At 39.3% G+C, this 23,706-nt stretch overlaps 2 protein-coding genes across 4 annotated transcripts; one reads left to right on the plus strand and one right to left on the minus strand.

Moving 5' to 3' along the window:
• The first annotated feature begins 2,380 nt into the window (after nucleotides 1-2,380).
• Nucleotides 2,381-9,509, plus strand: PNRC2 (proline rich nuclear receptor coactivator 2). The gene is made up of 3 exons (XM_063312215.1): nucleotides 2,381-2,501; nucleotides 5,798-6,000; nucleotides 6,906-9,509. Exon 3 carries the CDS (start codon nucleotides 6,924-6,926, stop codon nucleotides 7,338-7,340), a length of 417 nt encoding a protein of 138 aa, XP_063168285.1. The 5' UTR covers nucleotides 2,381-2,501; nucleotides 5,798-6,000; nucleotides 6,906-6,923; the 3' UTR covers nucleotides 7,341-9,509.
• A 1,456-nt stretch (nucleotides 9,510-10,965) lies between these two features.
• On the minus strand, nucleotides 10,966-23,706 carry SRSF10 (serine and arginine rich splicing factor 10). 3 transcript variants are annotated; one of them, XM_063312216.1, is made up of 6 exons: nucleotides 23,569-23,691; nucleotides 22,005-22,111; nucleotides 20,398-20,499; nucleotides 13,121-13,280; nucleotides 12,815-12,868; nucleotides 10,966-12,678 (listed from the first exon to the last, which is right to left on the minus strand). In XM_063312216.1, exons 1-6 carry the CDS (start codon nucleotides 23,631-23,633, stop codon nucleotides 12,381-12,383), a joined length of 786 nt encoding a protein of 261 aa, XP_063168286.1. In that variant the 5' UTR covers nucleotides 23,634-23,691; the 3' UTR covers nucleotides 10,966-12,380. The 3 variants fall into 3 exon arrangements, with proteins under 3 accessions (XP_063168286.1, XP_063168287.1, XP_063168288.1); XM_063312217.1 differs by lacking the exons at nucleotides 22,005-22,111; nucleotides 23,569-23,691 and adding an exon at nucleotides 21,183-21,869 and having other exon boundaries at nucleotides 20,398-20,493; XM_063312218.1 differs by having other exon boundaries at nucleotides 12,515-12,868; nucleotides 23,569-23,706.

The raw sequence follows: 23,706 nt of genomic DNA on the forward strand, positions 1-23,706 counted from the left end.
GACGTTTCCAGGTCGGGAAAAAAATGGATAGAGTGGCTTATGTGGTCCCAGAGCACTGCTAATTTCTGATGTCGGCTGAGCGTGCAAGTCATAAGGCGCAGCGTGCTGAAAATGGCCTGTTCCAAAGCACTTGCTTGCATTCACTAGCAAGCCTATTCAGCAAATTCAAGCAAGAGTCCACGCTTCCTGTGTTTCCACATATGTGAAGCCTTGGTCTGCTACCAGCACCGTCTGCCTCCGTAGAGACCGCAGAGGTGACCTTAGAGAAGGTAGGGGGAGACATTGAGGAACATTAAGAAGCATTAGCTCAGGCTGGGGAACAAGACAGTGTGAGAAAAAACCTCAGGATTGTTCCTCCTTGACTGTTTTGGCATAAGAGGGAGGGAAGGGGAAACGCTGTCAGGTTTTCAAGGTTCTGTTACAGTTTTATATCAGTAGTTTTAGTTTGTCTTGTGGAGTCCTTTTTCATGACCTGGCCTACCTTGAAGGGCTAACTTTCCTATTTTTTTCCTTCTCCTCAACCTCTCTGCTCCAGGCATGTTTTCATTTTTATCACCTAACAGATTGCTTTTCAATAAAAATGACATAAAATAGGCTCAATACGACAGCCCAAAGCCTGTCTCACTTCCATTTTTCCTAGCCAATTTTGTTAATTCTTTGTTTTTTAAACTTTATTAACATTTCAAAGTACAGTTAAAATACAAAGTACAGAAAAGCTTGAATATAGAATTTAAAAAAAACTAAAAAGTGCAGAAATAGCAAGAAAAAATAGAAAGGTGACTTCCGACCTGCAACACAGATATAAATGGATATTGCCAATTTCGTTATTCTGTTTAAATGAGGATGTGATAAATGGAAATTCTGCCCAAGGGGAACAGATTGTTTCATTTGTTAGCACTCAAAGAAGGCTGAAACAGAAAGAGGAAGGTGTGCGGTTGCAGACGTTCAAAGAAATCAGCTATGAATAAACCTGTGGAGCTTACTCAGTTTTTCCTTTTGTATTCAGTGCCTTTCTCTGCTCAAAAGAAATAGGAGGAAAAAAACCCTGCATCTGGCACCATAATAGGACTAAGGTGGTACAGTATCACACGCAAGGCAATTGTGGAATACATTTGAGAAAAAAGGCTGGAACCATTCCATTGTGCTCACTGTTCTTCAACCGTGGCAACTTTAAGAGGTATCGACTTCAATTCCCAGAATTCCCATGATGCTGGCTGGGGAATTCTGGGAGTTGAATTCCATACCTCTTAATGTTGCTGAGGTTGAGAAACATTGCCATAGAGAATGCCATTCCCCAGGTCCCATCCCTCCACCACTGAGCCCTGATGTGGATTGCTTTGTTTGGATTTGGTACACTATACAAACCCCATCACTTGGGTTTGCAAATCCTGGCTTAGTGTAGTGCGTGCCTCATTCATCCATCACACTAAGCCAAGATGTGGTTTGATGGGGGACTTAGGATGATGTGCAAACCTAGCCCCTGTTGCTTGCACCCGACTGAATACGTGGTGGTGTTGCCCATAAAAGGCACCTGAGTTGGCATGGAGCTGGAAAGAACCTAGACCCTAGATTTGAGGGAGAAACACCCAATACCTCTGCAAAGTGGCTCCCTCCCCCCATATGAACCACAAGTACTTCAGGCAAAGCGAAAGGCACTTTATTAAGGGGGGTCAAGTCTTTATATAAGGTACAGAAAGCAACGATACATACATTCGATATATGTGATGCGTCAGAAAGCAACAACTCAAAGACATTGATTAGATGTGAGGAAAGACAGACACCTTTAAAATATGTTGCATCTCCTCCTTTCCCACCCCGGGGTTGGTTCTGTCTTAATACTTGCAACTTTAATCAAGGACTTCAGAATACAGCCTTATTGTTTGCTCCTGAAAGGTCTAGTTTTTGAACATCAAAGGAAATGGCTTTGCTTCAAAAGAAAAACATGATTTCCTAAACTTCAAAAGGAGGCATGGATGCCATGCTAAAATGCTAATGTCACCTTTATTAAAATGCTAACAATGAAGCCTAAAATTCCACCCAACAAGTTTGAGCTCAGCCAAAAGTAGTTTATTCAATACACCATGTTTAAACAAACCATGGCTTAATCCTTAAAATCCAACCATCCTGGTTTGTTGCAATAACACCTCAACCGCCCCCTCCAACCTGCCCTTTTCCCGACATGCTCCTCTCTCGAGAAGTTCAAACAACAGCAATCACTCTTCCCTCTTTATCTCCCTTATTTTCCTTTCCTTTCTTTGTCCCGCCCTCATTTCCGCCCCCAGCAACAGGCGGATCCGATTTCTATTGGCTGCCCATTCGTGGGCTCCGTCCTTTCATTGGCTGCCCTGGTAAGAGGAGGCGGGGCGGTGGTGTACGTGTCGCCCCTCCCTTTCTCGGCTCGAGGTTGGGAATTGTCGGCCATTTTGGGCGAGAGTTTGGTTTTGTGGAGGGCGAGCGCAGCAGGAGCCGGAGGAGCGGAGCGGGTTCGGCTGCAGCTGAAGGTAGGGTCGGCAAGGGCCGGGGCTGCCCGTGGCAGTGCGGAGGGGGACGGGGAAAAGGGGCCGAGGGAGGGCGGGCGGCCAGGCTGGGGGAGAGGGGGTGTGCCGCCATGTTGCGCTGCCCCATTGAAAAGCCTAAGATGGGTGCCTCCCCCCGGTTTTCGGCTGAGGGAAATAAGAAAAAGCACTCCCCACTGGCGCAGGGCGGTTCTGTCTCTACTTGTGGAGATGCGACTCTCCATACTGTGTGTGTGTTTGGGGGGGGGCGTTATGTCTAGGCTTCCTTTCCCCAACCTGGCGCCCTGAGGGGAGCAGTTCGTATAAGGCTCAGTCCACACGAACAGCCTTTGTAAGGAGGGGAGACTGCATTGCGCCGGGAGGGGGCGCAAGGGAATCGGGGGGCCGAGCTTGGGATGAGTTTGCTGGATAGTTCATTTGGAGCGTGGAAGTGGGTAAGCCTTCCAGGGGAGCCTTAAAAACTTTTTTTTTAATTATCTCTCTCCTTCCATTGAAGACTTTTGTGTAAACATAACAATCCGCTCCGTAGTTTAATGGATGCCGCTTCCCATTTTGTGATTAAGAATTCCAGATCTGTAGTTGTTTGGCAGTTGCTTATTTGAGGAGAAAGAAATGACATTCGCTTTCCTGGGACGGGGGGTGGGGAGAAGGGGAAGATCAGCGGGGCTGGTGAGGCTTTGTTTGGTTTCCTTCTCTCTAGGAGGTAGGTTTGGAAATCCCCCCCCCCCGGTTGTGTGGTGCTTGGACATTCCCTGTGTGGTTGTGTTGCGTGGACGTGTCAGGGTGAGAAACAGGATGGGTGGGAGGAATCCTGATGGGGCAATCAGAGAAAGGCTCCTGCCTTGTTTGGAGCAAATACTTTACTAGCTGGGATAGATGGTTAACAGTGGGTCAGAGTTGGCCGGGTCTGTGGCGAAACTGATACGAAATATTTACATTGGATGGTTTGCAATGCAGAGTTGTGCGGATCAGTTCAAGGGGGTGAGTTTCTGTGTGTGATGAATGTCTTCCTTGGTTTCTTCTTGGCTATTGAGAGGAAGACTTCATTTTGAGTAAGTGGAGCGATATTGTCACCAGAATAAATTGTCCTCTCCCAGGTGTCTTGTGGAACAACAGACAATGTTTTGGCTACTGTGGCTAATGGCAGTTGTGGACCAGCATTTCTGGAGGTGCCAGGCTGAAGGAGGCAGGAATAGCATTACACTATCTTAAATACTTAAAATACTTCCCCAAAACCTCTCTTTGTTGTGTTTTGAGGGGAACTTTTTCTGTGCTGTCAGGACTGTTTCAAAGGTTTTAGTCAGCTGTCAGCGTCCTGCAAAGTAACAAGTTTTAGTAAGACTGGCTCCTACTGATTGTACAAAAATGCCTATGGATTAGGCTACACTAAACTCGCTATTCAGATAGAGACTTGTGTAGACAATGGAACACTCCGTGGTTGTGGAAAAATTGCTCTCTGGGTGTTTAAGTGGAGATGAATCACCTAACAGAACAGAAACAATGCACTAGCATTGTTCACTCTGTCCCCCCCCCTTTTTTTTTTTTTGCTGCTGAGCGAAGACTGCAGTTCTGCACACACTTTGGCTTACTTGTGATAAGAATCCAGTTGAGTGCAGTAAGTCTTCTATTTAAATATAAGAAAACATTTTCTGAAGATAAGATCTGTATAACTGGAACAGTTTACTCAAGAGGTTGTGAGTTCTCCATCTCTGAAGGTTTTTAAGAGGCGGGAGAGTTGCCTTTCAGTGGTTTAATTGGTTTGCTTACGTGTTATAGAGGGATGGACTAGATGATTCTTGTGGCCTCTTCCACTGTCATAATTCTGATTCTGTGAGTAAGCATGTACAGAATTGGGCTCTTGTGCTTTGTCTGGAATTTCTGATATTCCTTGGGCCAAGCAGGTGATGCAGTAGAAATGCTGATCCTGGGCCTGGAGTCTCCAACTGAATCCCTCCAAAATACAGTGGCTTTGGGTTCGGGAACCAAGTGTTTCCAGGGTAGTTCCCTCTCTGCTCTGAATAGAATTGTACTCCTCTGTTGAGAGATGGTTCACAATTTTGAGATCCTCCTGGACTCATAGCTCCTGCTTGAACAGGAGGTGGCAGCTCTGGCCAGGAGGGCTTTTGTGCAATTACATCTTATATACCAGGTGTGGCCATTCCTGGATCAGGAGACTCCGCTCACAGACGTTCATGCCATAGTCACCTCCCACTTGGATTACTGTAATGTCGTCTGCACAGGGCTGCCCTAGGAAAGCAGCAGCCTAGGCAGTGATGAGTATATCCCAATATACTTGGGTGGCCTCATTATTTCAGGAGCTGCACTGATTGCTGGTTGGCTTTTGGATATAGTTCATGATGCTGGTTGTCACCTTCTAGGCCCTGCATGGTTCTGGGCTGCCTCCTCCCATAGCCATCTCCCTGTCTGATCAAGTTGAACAGGGTCAACTTCTTTCAGGCCCTATCTGCGTGAGAATGCCATCAGACGGCCTTGGAGGCAGGCATTTTAGATCACTGCTCCCTTACTTTGGAATTCCCTCCCAGTGGAGATTTACTCTGCTTCTTTCTTCTGGGTTTCAGGAGCATGGTTAAGAAAAGGTTATTCCATCAATTACATGCTGTGCTTGAAGATCTGAATTTGGTGGGCAACATTTTTTCTTGTATAATTTTGATACTGTATTTTATGTGTAAGTTTATTATTTTTGAGTTTTGCTTTTGTCTTAACTTGGTTATGATTGCTAGCTGCCCAGAACCTTCAGGAAAAGGCAGCAAATAAAGTAAATAAACTAAAACTCCCAGTATTCAATACAGGTAACAGTGAAGTTGTATTTGACCTATCTCATCCAGCTTCCACATACATATTAAACTTATGAGGCCTTGATTATGGTACTCTGGTTTTTGAAGTATTTTGGGTGCCATTTCCCCAGACTTTTAAACATGTTGCATTTATACTGTTTTCATACAAATTCTTTTATTTTAGTGATTGTCATTTTAATAATTTGGACTGATTTAGTCTGTAAAACTAAACCACTTTTGGTATTTTTTTAAAAAGGGAGTGGTATACAAATATTTTAAACAAAATAACATTATTATAGATTTCTGTATTCTTGCTATGGTGGTTACATTTTGCATCTGCAAAATTACTGTTTATATACCACTTTGTAAGAGTATAGCTCTGTAAACAGGAAAAACAAAAGTAACTGATTAAGATTTTTTAAAATAAAAAAGCCCTATTTGGGACTAGGAGCTTTCTTTCACTTTCTACCTCAAACTTCATTTTAGAGCCGGGACTTCTATCCTTGAAGCCCGCGTGCCAAGAATCCGATGTTGGGCTCGGCTTTGTGGCTGAAAACGGCAAACCAGCCCATGAGAACTACCATTCCTAGCCAAAAGGGATCCAACAAGAGTCAGCATCTTTTCTTTCAAGTCTGGCAAGGAAGAGGACCGGAGGTGGACATTGTGGAATCTGAAAAGAGAACTGAAAGGTAAATGGGAGCAACATAAAGTGTGTCTTAGGGACTGGGGTTCCTTTGTATATTCATTGTTTCCTTTGAAGACTGTTTCCTCTTGTAGGAGGTAATGGATGTTAAACTGGTCAAAAACGTATGGTTTATGATATACTTATGAAAGACAAGGATATTAGTATTTAACTACTTATTGAACTTAAATAAGTAGTTAAATACTAATATCCTTGTCTTTTATCAACCTATAAAAGCTGCTTTTGGTTTTTTTCTGCATGGAAAGTTGCCATGCAGTATAAATCTGAACATCATTTAATATTTAAAACAGGGCTGGTTTATTATACAGCGAAGGTGCTCCTTTACTGAACATGGGAAGAATTGGTGGTGTTTTAAACAAAACAAACCAATAGAATGTTGTTTCAAAGATTTTTGTTTCAGAAAAGCTCTGTTAAATGGCTTATTGTGATATGTTTTCCAGCCTGTTGTACTTTATTTAACCACAACAATGGTTGGGGAGGGGAAACCACAATTTTCTGTTGTATGTGAAACAAGCCAGTATACTGTGGAATTGAATCTGGCAGCAGCCCTAAGCCTCCAGAGGCATTTCTCTTGAATAAATTGTGCTGTTAATCTAAATATTGGTGAAACCTTTTTTAGAACAGTTTTGCTTATAGTTAGATATAGTATATATCTAACAATATAGTAGCTAAAAACCCAGCGCAAAGTTCACATGCCAAATTTTGGAACCAGGATCATTGAGGGCTAGTAAAGCTATTTGATTCTTGTCTTTGCAATCTGCAAACACTCTGGGGATTGCCACTGGAGATTTTTTACAAATGAGTATTAGGGTTACAACACACGTCATATTTTCTTGGTTTACCCTCGACAATTAGGTTGTCTTTTCTTGTCTCTCCCCAATCCCTGGATAGGTGACATTTAATTTGAAGATGGGAGGTGGAGAGAGGTTCAGTGTTCCATCTGTCCAGTCCAGAAATGCTACCAAGAGCCATCAACAACTGAATAATAGAAAAAAGAGTAAAGATCAGAATTCCCATATGAAGAAAATTCACAAGAAAGAGAGAGGACATGGATGCAGCCCATCATCTGTAGCATGGCAGGCCATGCACAATGAAGGAAAAAACACAGTGCATTTCCAGAACAACCAGACTTGGAATCCAGCTTTATCCCACTCGCTTTTCATGCCTCAAACCAACCAGAACTATGCTGGAGCAAAATTCAGTGAGCCACCATCCCCAAGTGTACTTCCTAAGCCACCAAGCCACTGGGTAACTGTTTCATTTAACCCTGCTGATAAAGAAATCATGACTTTTCAACTTAAGACCTTGCTTAAAGTACAGGCTTAAGTTCCAGAGAAAATGACACTTCATAATTTCAAATTTCAGTATGAGTTCACGTTGGGTTCCAGAATTCAAACAAAGGCACAACATACAGAATTAAATTAGCATGTTGGAAAGTAGTTTAATTGTATATGATGGCAAAATGTCACTCCTTGGAAAATTCTCTAATAGTTCACTTTTTGGAGTTACTGTGCACTGTATCCATTTTTATGTGCTGCAGATGCACTATTAAAATAATTAGGTAGCCTAGACAAAATCTCAACCATTGTTCTCTGTTCAAATTGTATTGGATAATTAAGTTTTAGTTCTCAAAGTGTGCTTGACAGAATGTCTTGGGGTGCAGGAATATAAGCCAAAAAAATTTCGAACAACCACAATGTAATGATTATTCCCTGTACTGTGAAATTCTGTAGGTATTGAAAATCAGTAACTTGTTTTTTGAGCTCTTACCTAAAATTGTTGGAAAAAGCAACTTAGCTTACTCAAGTAACTCATTTCTCCATCATTGAACTGGTAGTTTGGGCAGGCAAGCATCCATTCAAAGGCTTGTGACTTGAACCATAAACACTTGCATTTGAAATGTCAATCTATATAAACCCATGTTTAATAAGAATGAAAATAGTTGGTATGCAATTAATCTATAGCTCTTATACAATCTCTATAATGCATTGAACACTGATACCCAACAAATGTGCCAACTTGAATGTTTGCAATGACTGGTAACTGCCAAAAGCTTCTAGTGTCTTAGTGAATTTCACTGAGTTGTTTTTGATACTCATTCTGTATGTTTTGCATCATTTCCTGAAACTGAACTGCTAAGGCCAGTGTGTTAATAGGGTAATCTATTATATGAACTTGTTTAAAGAATTTGACAACTGTAAAAACATCTTTTATGGAGGGATGGAAGAGCCGTGTAAATAAATGTAAAACGTGTAGCATATGTAAATTAATTGTGGGCTTTCCTGCCAAAATGAAATATTTTTAGTACAAAACTGCTGAATGTAAAAAAAAACCCCCATGTTAAATACATGGCATGATTTTTTAATAAAAAAATTGTTAAAAAAAACTTAAAAGCACATAAGCACATCTATGCCGTTGCACTTGAGTATCAGTGAGAGTATGTGCTCAGCTTGTGTTTGTTTAGATGATAAATTGAACTTGGTTGAAAGAACCTTTTCTTTTTAATGGTTAAAATGTTTTTTTGAAGTTAAGGGTGCAATCCAGTTCTTGTTTAATGTAGAGACAAAATTCTTGCTAATTCAGTAAATGATTTTGCACCCTTAGATTTCAGTCCTAATGCACTTTGTTGAAAACAAATCTTGTTTATTTCATTCAGTCAAATACTCAAGTGTGTTTGGGACTGGGCTGTAAGGCTGCATTTCAGTGAAACCTCAGCTCCTGCGTATTAATACTAGAGCTGTTGCATACAGTTGCATTGCACCCTCTGATGGTTGCTTTCATTTTGGATGTATAAGGTAACTAGCAAAGACAAATTATTAGAAGTTGCATTATCCAAAATGCCAAAACCCCATCTTGTATTTGTCAAGATATATAATAATCAAGGGTTTTTACAAGTATTTGTTTTTAAACTATGTATTATATTGTAGCATTTTTCTTAGCTGTTTTATATGCGGTCACTTGTTAAGGAGAAGTATTTCATTATATACCTTTAGATTTTTTTTTTCTTGTGTCTGAGCTCTTCTCAGAAGCAGCAACTTTAGAATTTGGTAGAATTTCAGATGTGTTAGGCACTATGTATCTTGGTGAAAATAAACTATGTAAATAGATTATGTAAACTAAAACATTGTACATAACAAATGTATAATGTCGCTAAATTTCCAACAATAGTTAATGACATGTTTAGTTGCCTTGAAAGATGTTTTTTTGTTTTTTTTAATTCTTAGGGGTATTTGGCTGTACATTGTCACACATTTTAGCTACTTACACATTCAAAATGTTTCAGCAACCATCAAAATATCTAAAATATACCCAAATAAAACAGATTGGACAACTTGCTCAAAATATTACACCTTATGCCCCAAATGTATCCCAGACATTTGAAAATCATTGTTGTATCCCAGATGTAATTTTGATAGTATAAATTCTATTCTTGACATACTTAGATATGAATTCGAAACAAAATTTAAATAAAAATCCTTAACCTTTTCTCCCCAATAGTGTGTTGGCTTGCTACTTTCTTTATAGTATTTTTATTCTTTTCAAACTAAAGAAGCATGTATAGTGAGCACTAAAGGACATCTTGCCCATAGCTCTAAAGAAAGATACAGGAGGTTGAAGAGGAAAAAAGCAAGCATGTGTATCAATTCAGTTTTAATATGAATAGCTGCATACAGCTGGAATAACCCAATGGGTTTATTCCTTTCAATAGGCACTCTTAGATGGAAGAATGGAATTTTTGCTTGTAAAGCAGAGGCGTTAACATTGAGCTGTGAATCATGATAGACGTTTAAAAAAATGAAAACTACAGATGTGGTATTTGCTGTTGGGTGTGCCATGTAGTAAGGGGATTATGACCAGCTGTATCTAATGACTATGCTTGGGAGCAAATTCAAATTTTCTTTTGTACAACATTACTGGATTACTCTGGACATGTTGAACCAAAGAAGCTTAAGAGAAACTTCGTGCTGTTTAAAGGAATTTGTATTTTAATCTCATTTGCCTGTGTGGATTTAAATTCTGCTTTAAGATGATTATGAAATCTTACCTCCTGCATAAGAATGACTCATACAAACAATGGGTGAACCATCAAGCTTTTTTTTTTCCCAGTTAGAAAAATAGGCAAGTTAGTTGGCTATATTGACCTACTACCTAAATTGGATGAGATGGTTTAAAAAAATTAAAATATTTATAAACAATTTTAGCTGTTTTCCAGCCCAGGTATCTTCTACAAACCCCAGCAATAGCAATATTCAACATTCAAAACAGTATGGACTTTTGGCAAGACAAAACTGGATGTTTTGTTCTCGATGTCAAAAAATTGACATGGCTATTAAGAGCATGGGATGTTTTTCACCCCTTCTGATTGAGGGGATCTTCATTTCATTTAAGGATTTAAAAATATGTTTGAAACTGAACGGATGAAACCTGATATTTTTGTTAAAAAAAAAAAAAACCAAAATTAGCAAAAGAAATAGTGCACAATAGATTTGTGCAGGTCCCCACCTCCTTTTTATTACTGTATTCTGGATTTTTAATGCGGTTTTCTTTTATGTTCACTGCTCAGAATCACAACCGGTGGGATGAATGGCTACACAAACCAATAAAACAAATTTTTACATAACTGATACAGGGCCTAAACTTGGAGTCAGAATTTGTTCTGGCGCAAAATAAAATATTTTATACTTCTAGGCATGTCTTTTTCATTGGCTAATAAAGCTCTGAAATAATTACTGCTGCTGTATTGAACAAGCAGCATGGGTTTTCTTCCTCTTTAAATAGGAACACATCCCTCCCTGAAACAATACTAGTTAAAACTACAATAGAGAATCTCTGTATTTCTACTTCCTTTTTTATTATAGTTTGTATGCTAGATTTACAGCAAGCGGAATATAAGCTGGGTCCTCCTAATCAAAACAGCAATGTCTTAAACTAGTACCTGGTATTTAAAAAAAAAAAAAACATATAAAAATACCTTTTTGGAAGCCTCCATAAGAAAGGAAATATAAAGTTTATTTCCATGACTTTCCTCTGACCAGAGCTGCACAGTAATACTACAATTTTACACTTTGTTTTAAACTATACATTAGGGAGAACTCTACAAAAAAATAAAGGATGTAAGTAAGCAATAAATGATTGCATAGCAGGACATTAACTTTTACTGTAATATCAAACAAAAATCAGAAAGGCTATCAAATATACAAAGATTCTAGAATCACCCCTTCAGCACATTGAACAACCAGTGTTTTAAAAGCCATCTTTACTCCTGAGTGGCTTACTGTATTTGAACAGCTAGAACTTAAATCTGAAATCAGTTTGCTGCAGAAACAAATCTTCCTGCTAAACAGAAGTAGAGGCCTTTAATACTGGATACTGACTTTCATACTTCCAATAGAAAAGCTATGTTCTTAATACATTATAATGTTCTTCCAGAGAATACTTTGAGATTATGCCATGGCAACTCTCCATAGTCTAGATAATGTTACAACAAACAAAAACAAGTCTCAGCATACACTGAATAACCCTCCTGATCTGAAGAGAGAGATTTGATGTATAAACTCAAACTGTGACTTCCATTTAGAGACACTGCTAAAGAAACCCTGGGGCACTAAACAGACACAGAAACTGCTTATAAAGTCATTGGCATTGAAGTTTAGTTTATGCATGGTATGCATTAATCTGAGATGTTTTATCTGAATTTAATGCAGCAAAAAACCTTACATAATTTGCTCACTAAATCTCAAAGAACACCACATTGCACATGAACATTTACCTAATGATTTAACTGAGTATTTTAGTTTTGGAGGATAACACATTGGGAAAAAGCACCTGAATCTTGACAAATCCACAGTAAACCCTTGTGAGTAATTTCTGCTCTTTCTAATTTATTCTCAGAACCATCACTTCAGAAGTTATCAGTAAGTATTTCAATATCTTTCAGATGGCCAAGGAACCAACCATTTCTGGCACAACTGTGCATGACAAGCCAGCCTTTACAACCTTTTTGAGTCTTGACTTTTTTTAGCTCTTAGCAGTCACTATTGCAGAAGAATTGCTCAATCTGCTGGCCATACAGCAGAAATTAAGCCATGGTGTAAACCGTGATGATTGAGATACCACTGATGTTTGAAGCATAAAACCATACTTGTTTTTACAAAAATATACATAGAAACACAAGAACCTTAGTAGCTGCCCAAGACATTTAACAAAGTGGACTCTCTTGTGTAAGATTCTCTGTATTGTATTTTTTTAATAATAATAATTGCCTGCTCCAGGGATAACTAACAAAATTATTTTAAAGCAATGTTGCAACATCATAACTCAACTATTTATCTAGATGATACATGCCTAAAAAACAAAGTACATTGGTTAGTGGCCACTGGACTTGGGACTAGCCCATGATCTGGATCGGGATTTTGATCTAGATCTAGACTGCGATCTTGACTGAGATTTGGATCTAGCTGATTCTTTTTTCCTTGATTCTTTTTCATATCTTGAGCTGGACTTATAATGTGCCTTAGAATCCATTTTAGAGTTGCCTCTAGATTTAGTGCGAGATGTAGACCTAGACCGTGATTTAGCCTTCATTTCTTTTTTGGCTGGTGACTTAGATCGTGATCTTGAATTGGACTTTGACCTTGAAAAAGATGTGTTACGGTGTCTGAACCTATCAGAAAGAGGAAGATAATACATTTGAATATGGTCAGGCTTGTTAGGTGTTGTATTATCTCACATTAAAATGGCTTATTGTTGCAGGCACAGGCTTTTCTGATTTTGAATGGGTTATATAAAAGAATGTTTACCTATCATTATCTGAACGACTTCTGCTACGGCGATGTCTTCCAGCAGGTCTACTGCTAAAAAGGTACATGAGAAAAAGTAAACAGTGGCATATACCTTTAGAATTACTCACACACCCCCAACTAAAGATTCTTGAGTCGCACAATTTCTTTTTTCTTCAAGGATGCACTATTTCTGATAGTTCATGCAAGGTATAACAACTTCCATGCATGTTACTGCTAAGGTGACTTGGAATCTGGGTGTCAGACAGTCAGTGAGTTTCTTCTTCATTACAGGGCAGCACAGGTCAAGCTAAGTACAACACTTACTTTCTAGGACTATAAGATCTGCGGTAGCTGTAATCAAAAGAACGGCTTCTTGACCTCCGTTCGTAACTGCGACTTCTTGAACGCCTGTATCTGTCGTAATCATCGTAACGAGAAGAGCTGTACACGTTTCTGCCTTCCTTAGCTTTCATTTGGTTTGGTGCTGTAGGGAAAAAATGAACAGTTCTTCATTAACTGCTAGTATTTGAGGCAATGTTTCATTCATTTGTCTTCTGTGGAAGTTGGATACTGAAAGCCCAACTCAGATTGGCTTTGAACACATTTAAGTGGGTTTAATCTCTCCATTTCCTCTCAATCCAAAAAAAAAAAAAAGGCTCACTACAGTTTTTAACAGACTCAAATCAATGGAGAACGTGTTAATTTTTAACCTTAATATTCCACATTAGACCCCAATAACTGCACACCAAGGGCAGAAGCTCTTGTCTATAATTTATTCTGCTCTTCTTTTCCATTCTTTTGAAAGTTCCATAAAAAACTGCAGTTTCTTCTCTCTGCAAAGCCGTCTTCCTTCCTCATCACCTTTTCTGACAAGTTATTTTCAAATCTTTGTTTTCTCTTGTATCTGCGTTCTCTCTCCCAATAAACCCTCACTACCTGCTAACTCTCTCTGTTCACTATTTATTGATTTACTTTTCCATACTTCGCTTTCCTCGCCAGAGGAAAGTGAAGTTTATTTTTATTATTTATTATTCAAATTTAATTACCGCCCATCTCCCCAAGAGGGACGCTGGGCGGTTTACAAGTTAGCTATATAAACATTTTTGTTGGGAAAGCACACAAGAGATCTTCACGTTCTTCAGGTTAGCACTTCTTTGCTTTCTGACTTAAGGCTAGTTTTTACTGGAATGTGTTTATCTTTGCAAACTAGAATAATGTATACACTGTGTGCACAATTATTAGGCAAGTGAGTATTCTGACCGTATCATTTTTATGCATATTTTTCACCTCCAAGCTGTATAAACTTGAATGCTTATTGGATATAAACGTATCAGGTGATGTGTATTTGTGTAATGAGGGTGTGGCCTAAGGAGATCAACACCCTCCATCAAGGTGTGCATAATTATTAGGCAGCTGCTTTTCCTCAGGCAAAATGGGCCAAAAAAGAGATTAACTGACTCTGAAAAGTCAAAAATTGCAAAAAGTCTTTCAGAGGGATGCAGCACTCTTGAAATTGCTAAGGTATTGGGGCGTGACCACAGAACCATCAAACGTTTTGTTGAAAATAGTCAACAGGGTCGCAAGAAACCTGCTGAGAAAAAAAGACGCAAATTAACTGCCAAAGATCTGAGAAGAATCGAACGTGAAGCTACCAGGAACCCATTATCCTCCAGTGCTATCATATTCCAGAACTGCAACCTACCGGGAGTGCCCAGAAGTACAAGGTGTTCAGTGCTCAGAGACATGGCCAAGGTAAGGAAGGCTGAAACTCGACCACCACTGAACAAGACACGTAAGTTGAAACGGCAAGACTGGGCCAAGAAATATCTGAAGACAGATTTTTCAAAGGTTTTATGGACTGATGAGATGAGAGTGACTCTTGACGGACCAGATGGATGGGCTCGTGGCTGGATCAGTAACGGGCAGAGAGCTCCACTTCGACTCAGACGCCAGCAAGGTGGAGGTGGGGTACTGGTATGGGCTGGTATGATTAAAGATGAGCTAGTTGGACCTTTTCAGCTTGAAGATGGACTCAAAATCAACTCCCAAACCTACTGCCGGTTTTTAGAAGACACTTTCTTCAAGCAGTGGTACAGGAAAAAGTCTGCATCTTTCAAGACGACCATGATGTTTATGCAGGACAATGCTCCATCGCATGCATCGAAGTACTCCACTGTGTGGCTAGCCAGTAAAGGCCTCAAAGATGAAAGAATAATGACATGGCCCCCTTCCTCACCTGATCTAAACCCTATTGAGAACTTGTGGGCCCTTCTCAAACAGGAGATGTACGGTGAACAGTACACCTCTCTGAACAGTGTCTGGGAGGCTGTGGTTGCTGCTGCACAAAAAGTTGATCGTCAACAGATCAAGAAACTGACAGACTCCATGAATGGAAGGCTTATGACTGTTACTGCAAAGAAGGGTGGCTATATTGGTCACTGATTTTTTGTTTGAAATGTCAGAAATGTTTATTTGTAAATTTTGAGTTGTTTATTATTCTCACTTTAACAGATGAAAATAAACGAGATGGGGGAATTTTCGTTTTTCATTTAGTTGCATAATAATTCTGCACGCTAATAGTTGCCCAATAATTGTGCACACATAGATATGCTCCTAAGAAAGCCAAAACCTCACTTTTATTTTCTTAAATATTCAGGTTTGAGGTTTATTAACATTTTGGATTGACCGAGAACACTGTAGTTGTTGAATAATGAAATTCATCCTCAAAAATACAACTTGCCTAGTAATTGTGCACGCAGTGTAATATCAGCTGCTATAAAGAGCTGACTTTGGATGCAAGAGATTTAAAAAATGCATAAAATCCCTTTTCGTTGTAATCACTTTACGCGACTCAATACTTTGCCAGGATTGTACCAATAACTGTTTCTGAGTTCTTGTAAACTCATGTTTGTGTTATCAGTAAGAGTATCTAGCCACCTTCTGTTCTCTCAGTCTTTTTGACCACCTTCCAATTTTCCAGGCATTAGGATCTTCAGTGACTGTTACCTATACTATGTGCCCTAAATATCTAAGCTTTAGTTTCATTATTCCAGTAAGCTGCCTGGTCTTACTTCATCTAGTATTAAATGAGTAGTTATTCTCAATATTTTTCACCAACAGTGAGATCCAAAGGCATACATTTTTCTTTATTCAGCCTTTCTGATGATCCAGCCACTGTAACTAACTTTGTGAATTTTTGAACATAGAAAGCTAGTCTGTTACTTCTTCAACTTCTCTACATATTTGCACTAGGCTGGTACTAGAAACTGCATAATCTCATTCCCATGAGCTGCTTTGATTGCCAGGGCAAATGTTGAGAAACAGAAAAGGGTCTTCCTTCTCTGCTTGTTTCTTATGTGGCTTCATGTCAGTTATGAGTATTCTCTGTCTTCAAGAGACAAAAGTGAACTTTTAATCTCTTCTCTTTTCAAGATGTGAAAGTGAGCGTTTACTATCCTAAATCTAACTTTTACTTCAAATGTAATGAGTATATATTAGCATTTATTGGCAACTGGGCTAAGTTCATACTCTATATCCAATACAACTATATACTGTAAGCTTTTTCTGTTTTTTAAAAATTGTATCTTGATACTTAATTCCTTGGTATGCGTTTACCCCTCTGCATATGCTCAGAGAATGTCCTCTAACAAGGGCTCCTGTTGAATTCACATCTATAACCATATTGCTTGGTGACATTATTTTTATTTTTCTAATGTTGAGCAGCAGACGTAACCCCGCCCCCTTCACTTTCAACAACTGATTCCTTAAGTTTTCCTTGCTTCTAGCCACCAGTGGTATCATCAGCATATTGCTGAGGTTTTCTCAGCAATCTTAATTCCAATTTCTCTTTGTTCTAATCCAGCATTTCCTTTGATATATCTGCATATAAATTAAGTCAGTATGGTGTGTGTATACAATTTAACACACCCCTTTATCAATTTTGAACCATTTAGTTGTTCCATATTCCATTATGTTGTTTCCTGGTCATAATCCCAATTCTTCAATTAGCCAATGAGGTAGCCCAGTATGCCTATGTATTTAAAAAGGCTATCCACTCCCAATTTGTGTCCTGCACAATCAGAAACCTTTACATAATCAATAAAGCATAAATAGACATATTTTTGGAACTCCCCTGCCTTTTCCATTATCTGTTAGTTGTAGCAATGTAAGCTCAGGTACCCCTGCCTCTTCTGAATCCAGCTTGTACATCTGACAGTTCTGTTTCATGTACTGTCAAAGTCTGAATTGCAAAATCTCAAACTTTGTCTTACTACCATGTGAATCGAGTGCAGCTGTTGGCAGTTTGAGCAGTTTTAGCACTGCCCAACTTTGGTACTGGAGTATAAATAGATTTTTTTCAGTTCCTTGCCAGTTGCTGAATTTTCCATGCTGCTTAAAAACACAAGTAACAGTAACTAACTGAACAAACTTCTCCATCTTTGCTTGCAGGGCATATAGAACATTGTTTCCCAAGCTTAGTAACTTCCTGATGTGTCTTTCAGTACGCAGAATTCCTCAGCCAGCATGGCCACTGCTGAGAATTCTGGGAGGAACACACCTGAAAGTTGCCAAGCTTGGGAACACTGATACAATTTTGAATGTGAAGGATAAGAGATTTAAGAAAATTACCCAAACCAAGAAAAATGGGCATAATAAAAGACAAAGAAGAGATCACAAAATCAATTACACACATGAAGGTCTGATAACTGAACTAGAGCCAGACGTTCTAGAAAGTGAAATTAAATAGGCCACAGAAAATATTGCTAACAAGAGTTGGTGAAATACTATCAGAGCTGTTTAAAGTCATACAGGACAATGAAGTTGAAGTTCCCCTTGCTATTTGAAGCACGTTTGGCACTTGCTTTCACAGTATAGTCAATCTGATTTCAGTTTTGTTCATTTCCATTTTATGCATGCGTGAAATCCCATTCTAATTTAATACTGTGTTTTAACTTCAGTAGTTCGTTGAATTGAGAGTTTATTGTAAACTTTATTTATCAAATTTGTCATTGCCCATCTCCTCCCACTGGAGGGACTCTGGGAGGTTCAAAAAAAAAAATCCATTATTTTTTGCTGCTACTCCTTTGTTGTTTATCACTTTTATACACTTTTAGTCAAACACATATAATTTTCATTGGATCTCCATTACTTTTACATGCCTGTACATTTATGATATAATTTCCCATGGTATATAATTTAAATTCATTTTAGCTGTTAATTGAGGAAATAACAAATTTTGCCTATGGATTCCCAATCACTTTATGTTTTGAAATATCAGATTTACTCTCAAAGCCATTGTTTAATATCACAGATTCCATGTATATCAACTTGCAGATTTTGAACCCTCCTCCCTGCTTGTGGACCCAGATGCAAAGGTTATAGACCAGAAAATATCTTGGGCCTTTCGCAAGTTTCCAAGTATCCATAGCCAGTCCAAAAATAAAAACGCAAAAACTCATTTTGAACTATTTTGCATTTGGACTCCTGTTTTGAAGCTGAAATACTTCCAGAATGCTCCAAACAGCCTGTTTCACAAAGGTTTGGAATTTACTTTGCATATCCCTTATAAAAACTGTTCTCAGTCAGATCAAGTACAGGCAGTCCTCACTTAACAACTGCCCTGCTTAGCAACCATTTGAAGTCACAACACTGAAAAGTAACTTTACAACCGGTCCTTGAGCTTATGATTGTTGCCGCATCCCCAATCATGTGATTGACATTTGTGCACTTTGCAATCGGCTTCTGACAAGCAGAGTCAATGGAGAAGCTGACAGTGAAATAGCAGGTCGTGTCATGTGATGTCTCGCTTAACAACCCACAGTGATTTGCTCAATGACTGTGGAAGAAGTGAGATTGTTAAGCCTGCTGCGGTAACGGGATGTCTTGTTTAATAACTGTGTCACTTAGTGACGGAGTTGCCAGTCCCAATTGTGCTGTTAAGCAAGGACTACCTTTATTTTAGTAATCTAGCATTTTGTTTCTTCAATGGCCAGATGTCTACAAAATCTGCAACAGGACATTAGTGCAACTATCTTTCTCACACTGACTTGTAACAGGTATGTAGAGGAACACTCTCTCTCTCTCATTTCTTATAAGCAGCAAGCACTGAGCTTTAATTTGCATGAATTTCTCCAATCCTCCTGTATAGCCAATTAAACTGGTGGCCATAATTACATTTATTTTGCAAATTCTTATCTGTTTGAATTATCATTCAACCTCACTGGATCTGAAATTGAGAATCATTTCTTCTGAAATTGTTATAAATTTATTAATTCTGTTCCTTGTGCAAGACTTTCCTGGGGCCTTCCTCTTTCTTCCTCGGATGAACTTTTTAACAATCAGTCTTAGACATTCTCTTTAACTGCAGCAGCCCTCTGTAACCTGGTACTGATCAAACTGCTGAAAAAAATGGGAATGAAGCACCTAAACCTGAAAGTTATGCAGGTGGGGAAAAATGTTTCTTCATTTTGCTGAAAAGCAGTTATAATCAGTTGAAGGCATGCCAAACTCTAGTTAAAAAAAATCTGTAACACTGAAGTTGAGGCATGTCCACTGTTTTCAAGGTAAATGTATAGAAATGGGTTGCTACTGCTTTATGTGAAAGGTCCCCTGTGCAAGCACCGAGTCACATCTGACCCTCTGGGGGACGCTGCTTTCGCAATGTTTTCTTGGCAGACTATAGCGGGGTGGTTTGCCATTGCCTTCCCCAGTCATCACCTTCCCCAGCAAGCTGAGTACTCATTTTACTGACCTTGGAAGGATGGAAGGCCGAGTTGTCCTGAGTTGGCTACCCACAACTCCAGCTTCCACTGGGATCGAACTCGGGTCATGGGGAGTTTTGGTTGCAATACTGCCGCCTACCAATCTGCACCACACGAGGCTACTGCTTTATACTGGGATGGCTTTTAGTCTAGCCATAGCCCTAGGGTTTCCTTGCGGTCTCCAATACAAGTAATAACCAAATTAGACCCTGTTCTATTTTTTCTGAGATTAGCCAAGGTTGACTAAGTGCTGCCACTATCTCCTGAATTCTGAATTCAGATAGCTCATCATGAGAAAGATGTTTATTAAATGAGGCAGTCTGTTGTACATGACTGCTCAATATCTCAAACCAATCTCCATGGTAGTTGAATGACTGTCTAGAATTGCACTGCATGGATATAAAAAGATTAATAATACCAGGTGAAGGACCATCTTGCCACTCATCAATAGGAGATACTGTTTAGTTATATTTAACTGGTAGGCTTTATATAATTTTTTCAGATAGATTTGGAAAAGCTCATGTAGCCCAGTTGACTGTTTATAATAACCAATTCCATCCATTATTATTTGTACCCATTTGAGCCCTTATTTTTAAGAAATACACATTGTCCTAGAATTTGCAGATATCATGCATTCTAATCAGTATACTGCACTAAGTTTTATAAGATCCTTTAACAGTAAATAGCAATTATGACAAAATTCCAATAATCTGTGTAGAGGAAAAAATATGTTTATGTATTGTGGCTGTGACAAAATAATTGATACAGCTCTAATGTTTCAGTTATGTTTCAGTATTAATTTTCTGACAAACTTGAGTTAAATATAAATCCAGTACATACTTTTCCGATCTCCTTGGGCAAACTGGATTTCTATTTGGCGGCCACAAATCCACTTCCGGTCCAAATTATGAAGGGCATCTTCAGCATCCCGGACATCTTCAAATGTGCTAGATGTTAAGGTACTTGGGAGTTTGAGGTATTTGCAGCTATATAGTTAGTAAATTTTTGTTTTCCTACAATGCCATTATACCCTTGTAACTAGCCTGTCCTCATTTTTTGTATGTTCTATGGCACAGCAAAGATTAGCTGACATTAGTAATGTCAATTTGCATTTGCCTCAAATCAAATTTCAATTTAAAAAACTGGATTCTTAACTAATATATTTCATTTACCAATGCTTAAAAAAATCATCTCATCCTGAAAGAGCTTTAATACAGTAAGTGTAGCATTTTCCAGATGAAGCTAGTATTAAAATCAATTTTCAATGATTGATTTAAAAGATATATCATTGCAAAATTGTATAAATTTTTATTACAAAGACATATGCTGGAAAATTAAGCTCAAATTATATATTGCAAAGCCCTAAGTGAGTTAAATTAATTAATTGTCCTTACATGTCAACATACAAATGTCCTATGCAGCAGTCAAATTTCACCTTATTACAGATATTCTCATCTCAAATTAGGAATGATTGGTTGAAATTGTAGTTTCCCAATGAAACGCACAGACATCATGGATATTTAGCAAATTATTACAGGTCCCTTAGCTAAACTAAATCAGAAAAAAAAGTATTGGTTAACCACTTACACAACCAGCAAGAGGTCAGCTCTTATTCTGTAGGATACATCAGGTAAGGTTCCTTTTATCTTGGCCACCAGTCAACTTCATCTTGACCTTTAACTCTTTAAGTGCTTGTCAGAAGGACTTGAGATGCTTGGTCAAAAGTGACAGATGGCTTTATCTTTACACTTTGAAAAACAACCTTTTCCCCCATTTGTAGATAAAGCGAAGCTTTGTCTCCCATTATGGCTTGTCCTTCTTCCAGCTTTTCTTTATCTTTTCTTTTCCCAAACTTTCCCTTCTCTTCAAGCCTGATCCTTAAGAGGTCTTTGGCTTGTCTACTTGCCTTAATTCTTGAACTCTACTCTAAAGGTTCTTTCATGCTTTCTCTTTGGGGTCGCCATTACTGTACAGCTTTACACTCTGAGGCAACAACAGAGGACAGTATATTAGGGGACAATAATCAGCAAGAATTTTCACCTCATTTTATACAAATCTGTTTTTGATCAAATTATTCCAGTTTCCATGAAGATAAACAATAAAATATCAGCCACATTTTGCTAAGCGTTAAGAACAAGTTTACCAGAAATGCCCAATATGCTGAACTGCAGTGATACACTTTGGAGGCAGCAGCAAATGCCATTTCCAAATTAAAAGCACAAGTCTAAATATGAAGCCTGCCATAACATAATACGTTATTGACTAGAGTTTACGTTTTCAAATCATGGAAATTTGTTAACGCATTAATCTCTTGGGGAATGGAACACACAACATACTACAAATAACACAAGAAAACAGCTTTGTCATTTAGGTGTGTTACCTCATACACAAACGTGAATTTCAAACTTCAACACCCCTCTCACCAATCAGTCATCTGAAGAAAGGATATTGAACATAAGCAAACCCTCTTGGACGGCGGGTGTAGAAATCCAGGGGAACATAGACATCAACTATTGGACCATACCGACCAAATTCCCGGCGCAAGTCTTCAGACCTGCAATAAGACTTAATGTTTGTTTGTGCTCACAAATTAGAAAACAGAGTTGAAATTAAGATGTCTGCCTGCACAAATAGTTATCTCTAACCAAATCAACCCATTGGAAATTAAGGGTACAATCCTACAATGACTTTGGCAGGTACATCCCACTGATTTGTTGCAGAGTAAATCTGAACTGAGCTGTAAACTTTCCCTTGCCATTTTGTAACATAAATCCAACTTTAATAGACTATAACGTAGCAATACTGAATAACAATAATATACCAATCATGCTAAATGTTATTAAGAACAAAACCTTTGGAGAGAATAAATTCCATCCTGTGAATGGCCTTCAGCCAGAGATAGGCAAAAGTGCTTGCATAAACCATCCTGTGCACAGAACAGCTGATTGCAAGTTTGTGTCTGAACTGAAACCTGCAGGTCTGGTCTGGAAACATGTGGCTGAACTTCCAAACCTCAGCTCAATTTACAGAACAAAACACATTTTTCATTTTGTGCACACTGCTACAAACCATAAAAAATATAATAGACGGTATATCTTCATGCACTAAGCTCTAATAACCAGGGATCTGATCATTTACTTAGATGCAAATTAATAAAGAACATTGGGGAGAAAAATAGAATTGCTGTAGATTTCAAGTAACTTCTGAAGTTCTCAAGTCTTAGGAAGGGGAAGGAGAGAAGAACCTGGGAAAAGTGTAACTTAATGTGAATCTCATAAAATGTAAATTAATCAAAATTTAAAGGAAAACTAGGTTTGCAATGAGCTAAAACTGGAATTATAACAAAGTAGGAAGGAGCCATTTTAATGGGGCTAAATTCGAATAAAGGAAGTGACGGATGTAACAAAAACGCAGAAGTGTCTTGCAGAAACTAAAAAAACAGTTCAAACAAATGCGTACAAAAAAGAAGGAAAGCGGTCAGAAACGCAGATAAGGGGGGAAAAGAGAGGCGGAAGTTTTTAAACGCCCTTGTAACCGCCCTACAATCTCTCAAAACGCAGAATGGTTTCATCATTTTACTAACTGGCACGATCTTCCTGATTTCACGCTCTACACTTTGTAAGTCTCCTTTGGCGCCAACAAGAGAAGTTAGAAAACGCAAGAACGAAACGAGCACGTGGCCGGCTGCACGCGGCGCGCCTCAGATCTCAGCCCCTCGAGGGCTCCCGGAGGGACACGGCCCGACCGACCGACCGACCGCCGGCCACGCACCTTTTGCGGTCTTCTGCCCCGCCGGAAGGAACAACGGAGACTCTGAAGAACGGGGGAGGAGGCCGCGGGGCAGGAAGGCGATCTGGAAGGCCTCCGGCAGCCCTGCCCGGAGCGAAGGGGCGCCCAGCCCTCCCACCCGAACCTGCCGCAAGCGCAAGGCCAAGGCGCGGGGAATCAACGCCCGGCCGCGCCTCGGGCCCACCGCGCCGTTCCTTCCCCGCCTCCCTTGCTTAAACACACCTGGTGTCGTCGGCCACGTTCCGCACAAATAGCGAGGTGTTGGGCGGCCGCAAGTAGCGAGACATGGTTCTTCGGTGGGGAGGGAAGCGGCCCGCCAGGTAGACGCGAAGGCCGACGCCGAGAGGGAGAGCACGAGAA

Source organism: Candoia aspera, chromosome 10 (assembly GCF_035149785.1).
Source record: "Candoia aspera isolate rCanAsp1 chromosome 10, rCanAsp1.hap2, whole genome shotgun sequence".
NCBI lineage: Eukaryota > Metazoa > Chordata > Lepidosauria > Squamata > Boidae > Candoia > Candoia aspera.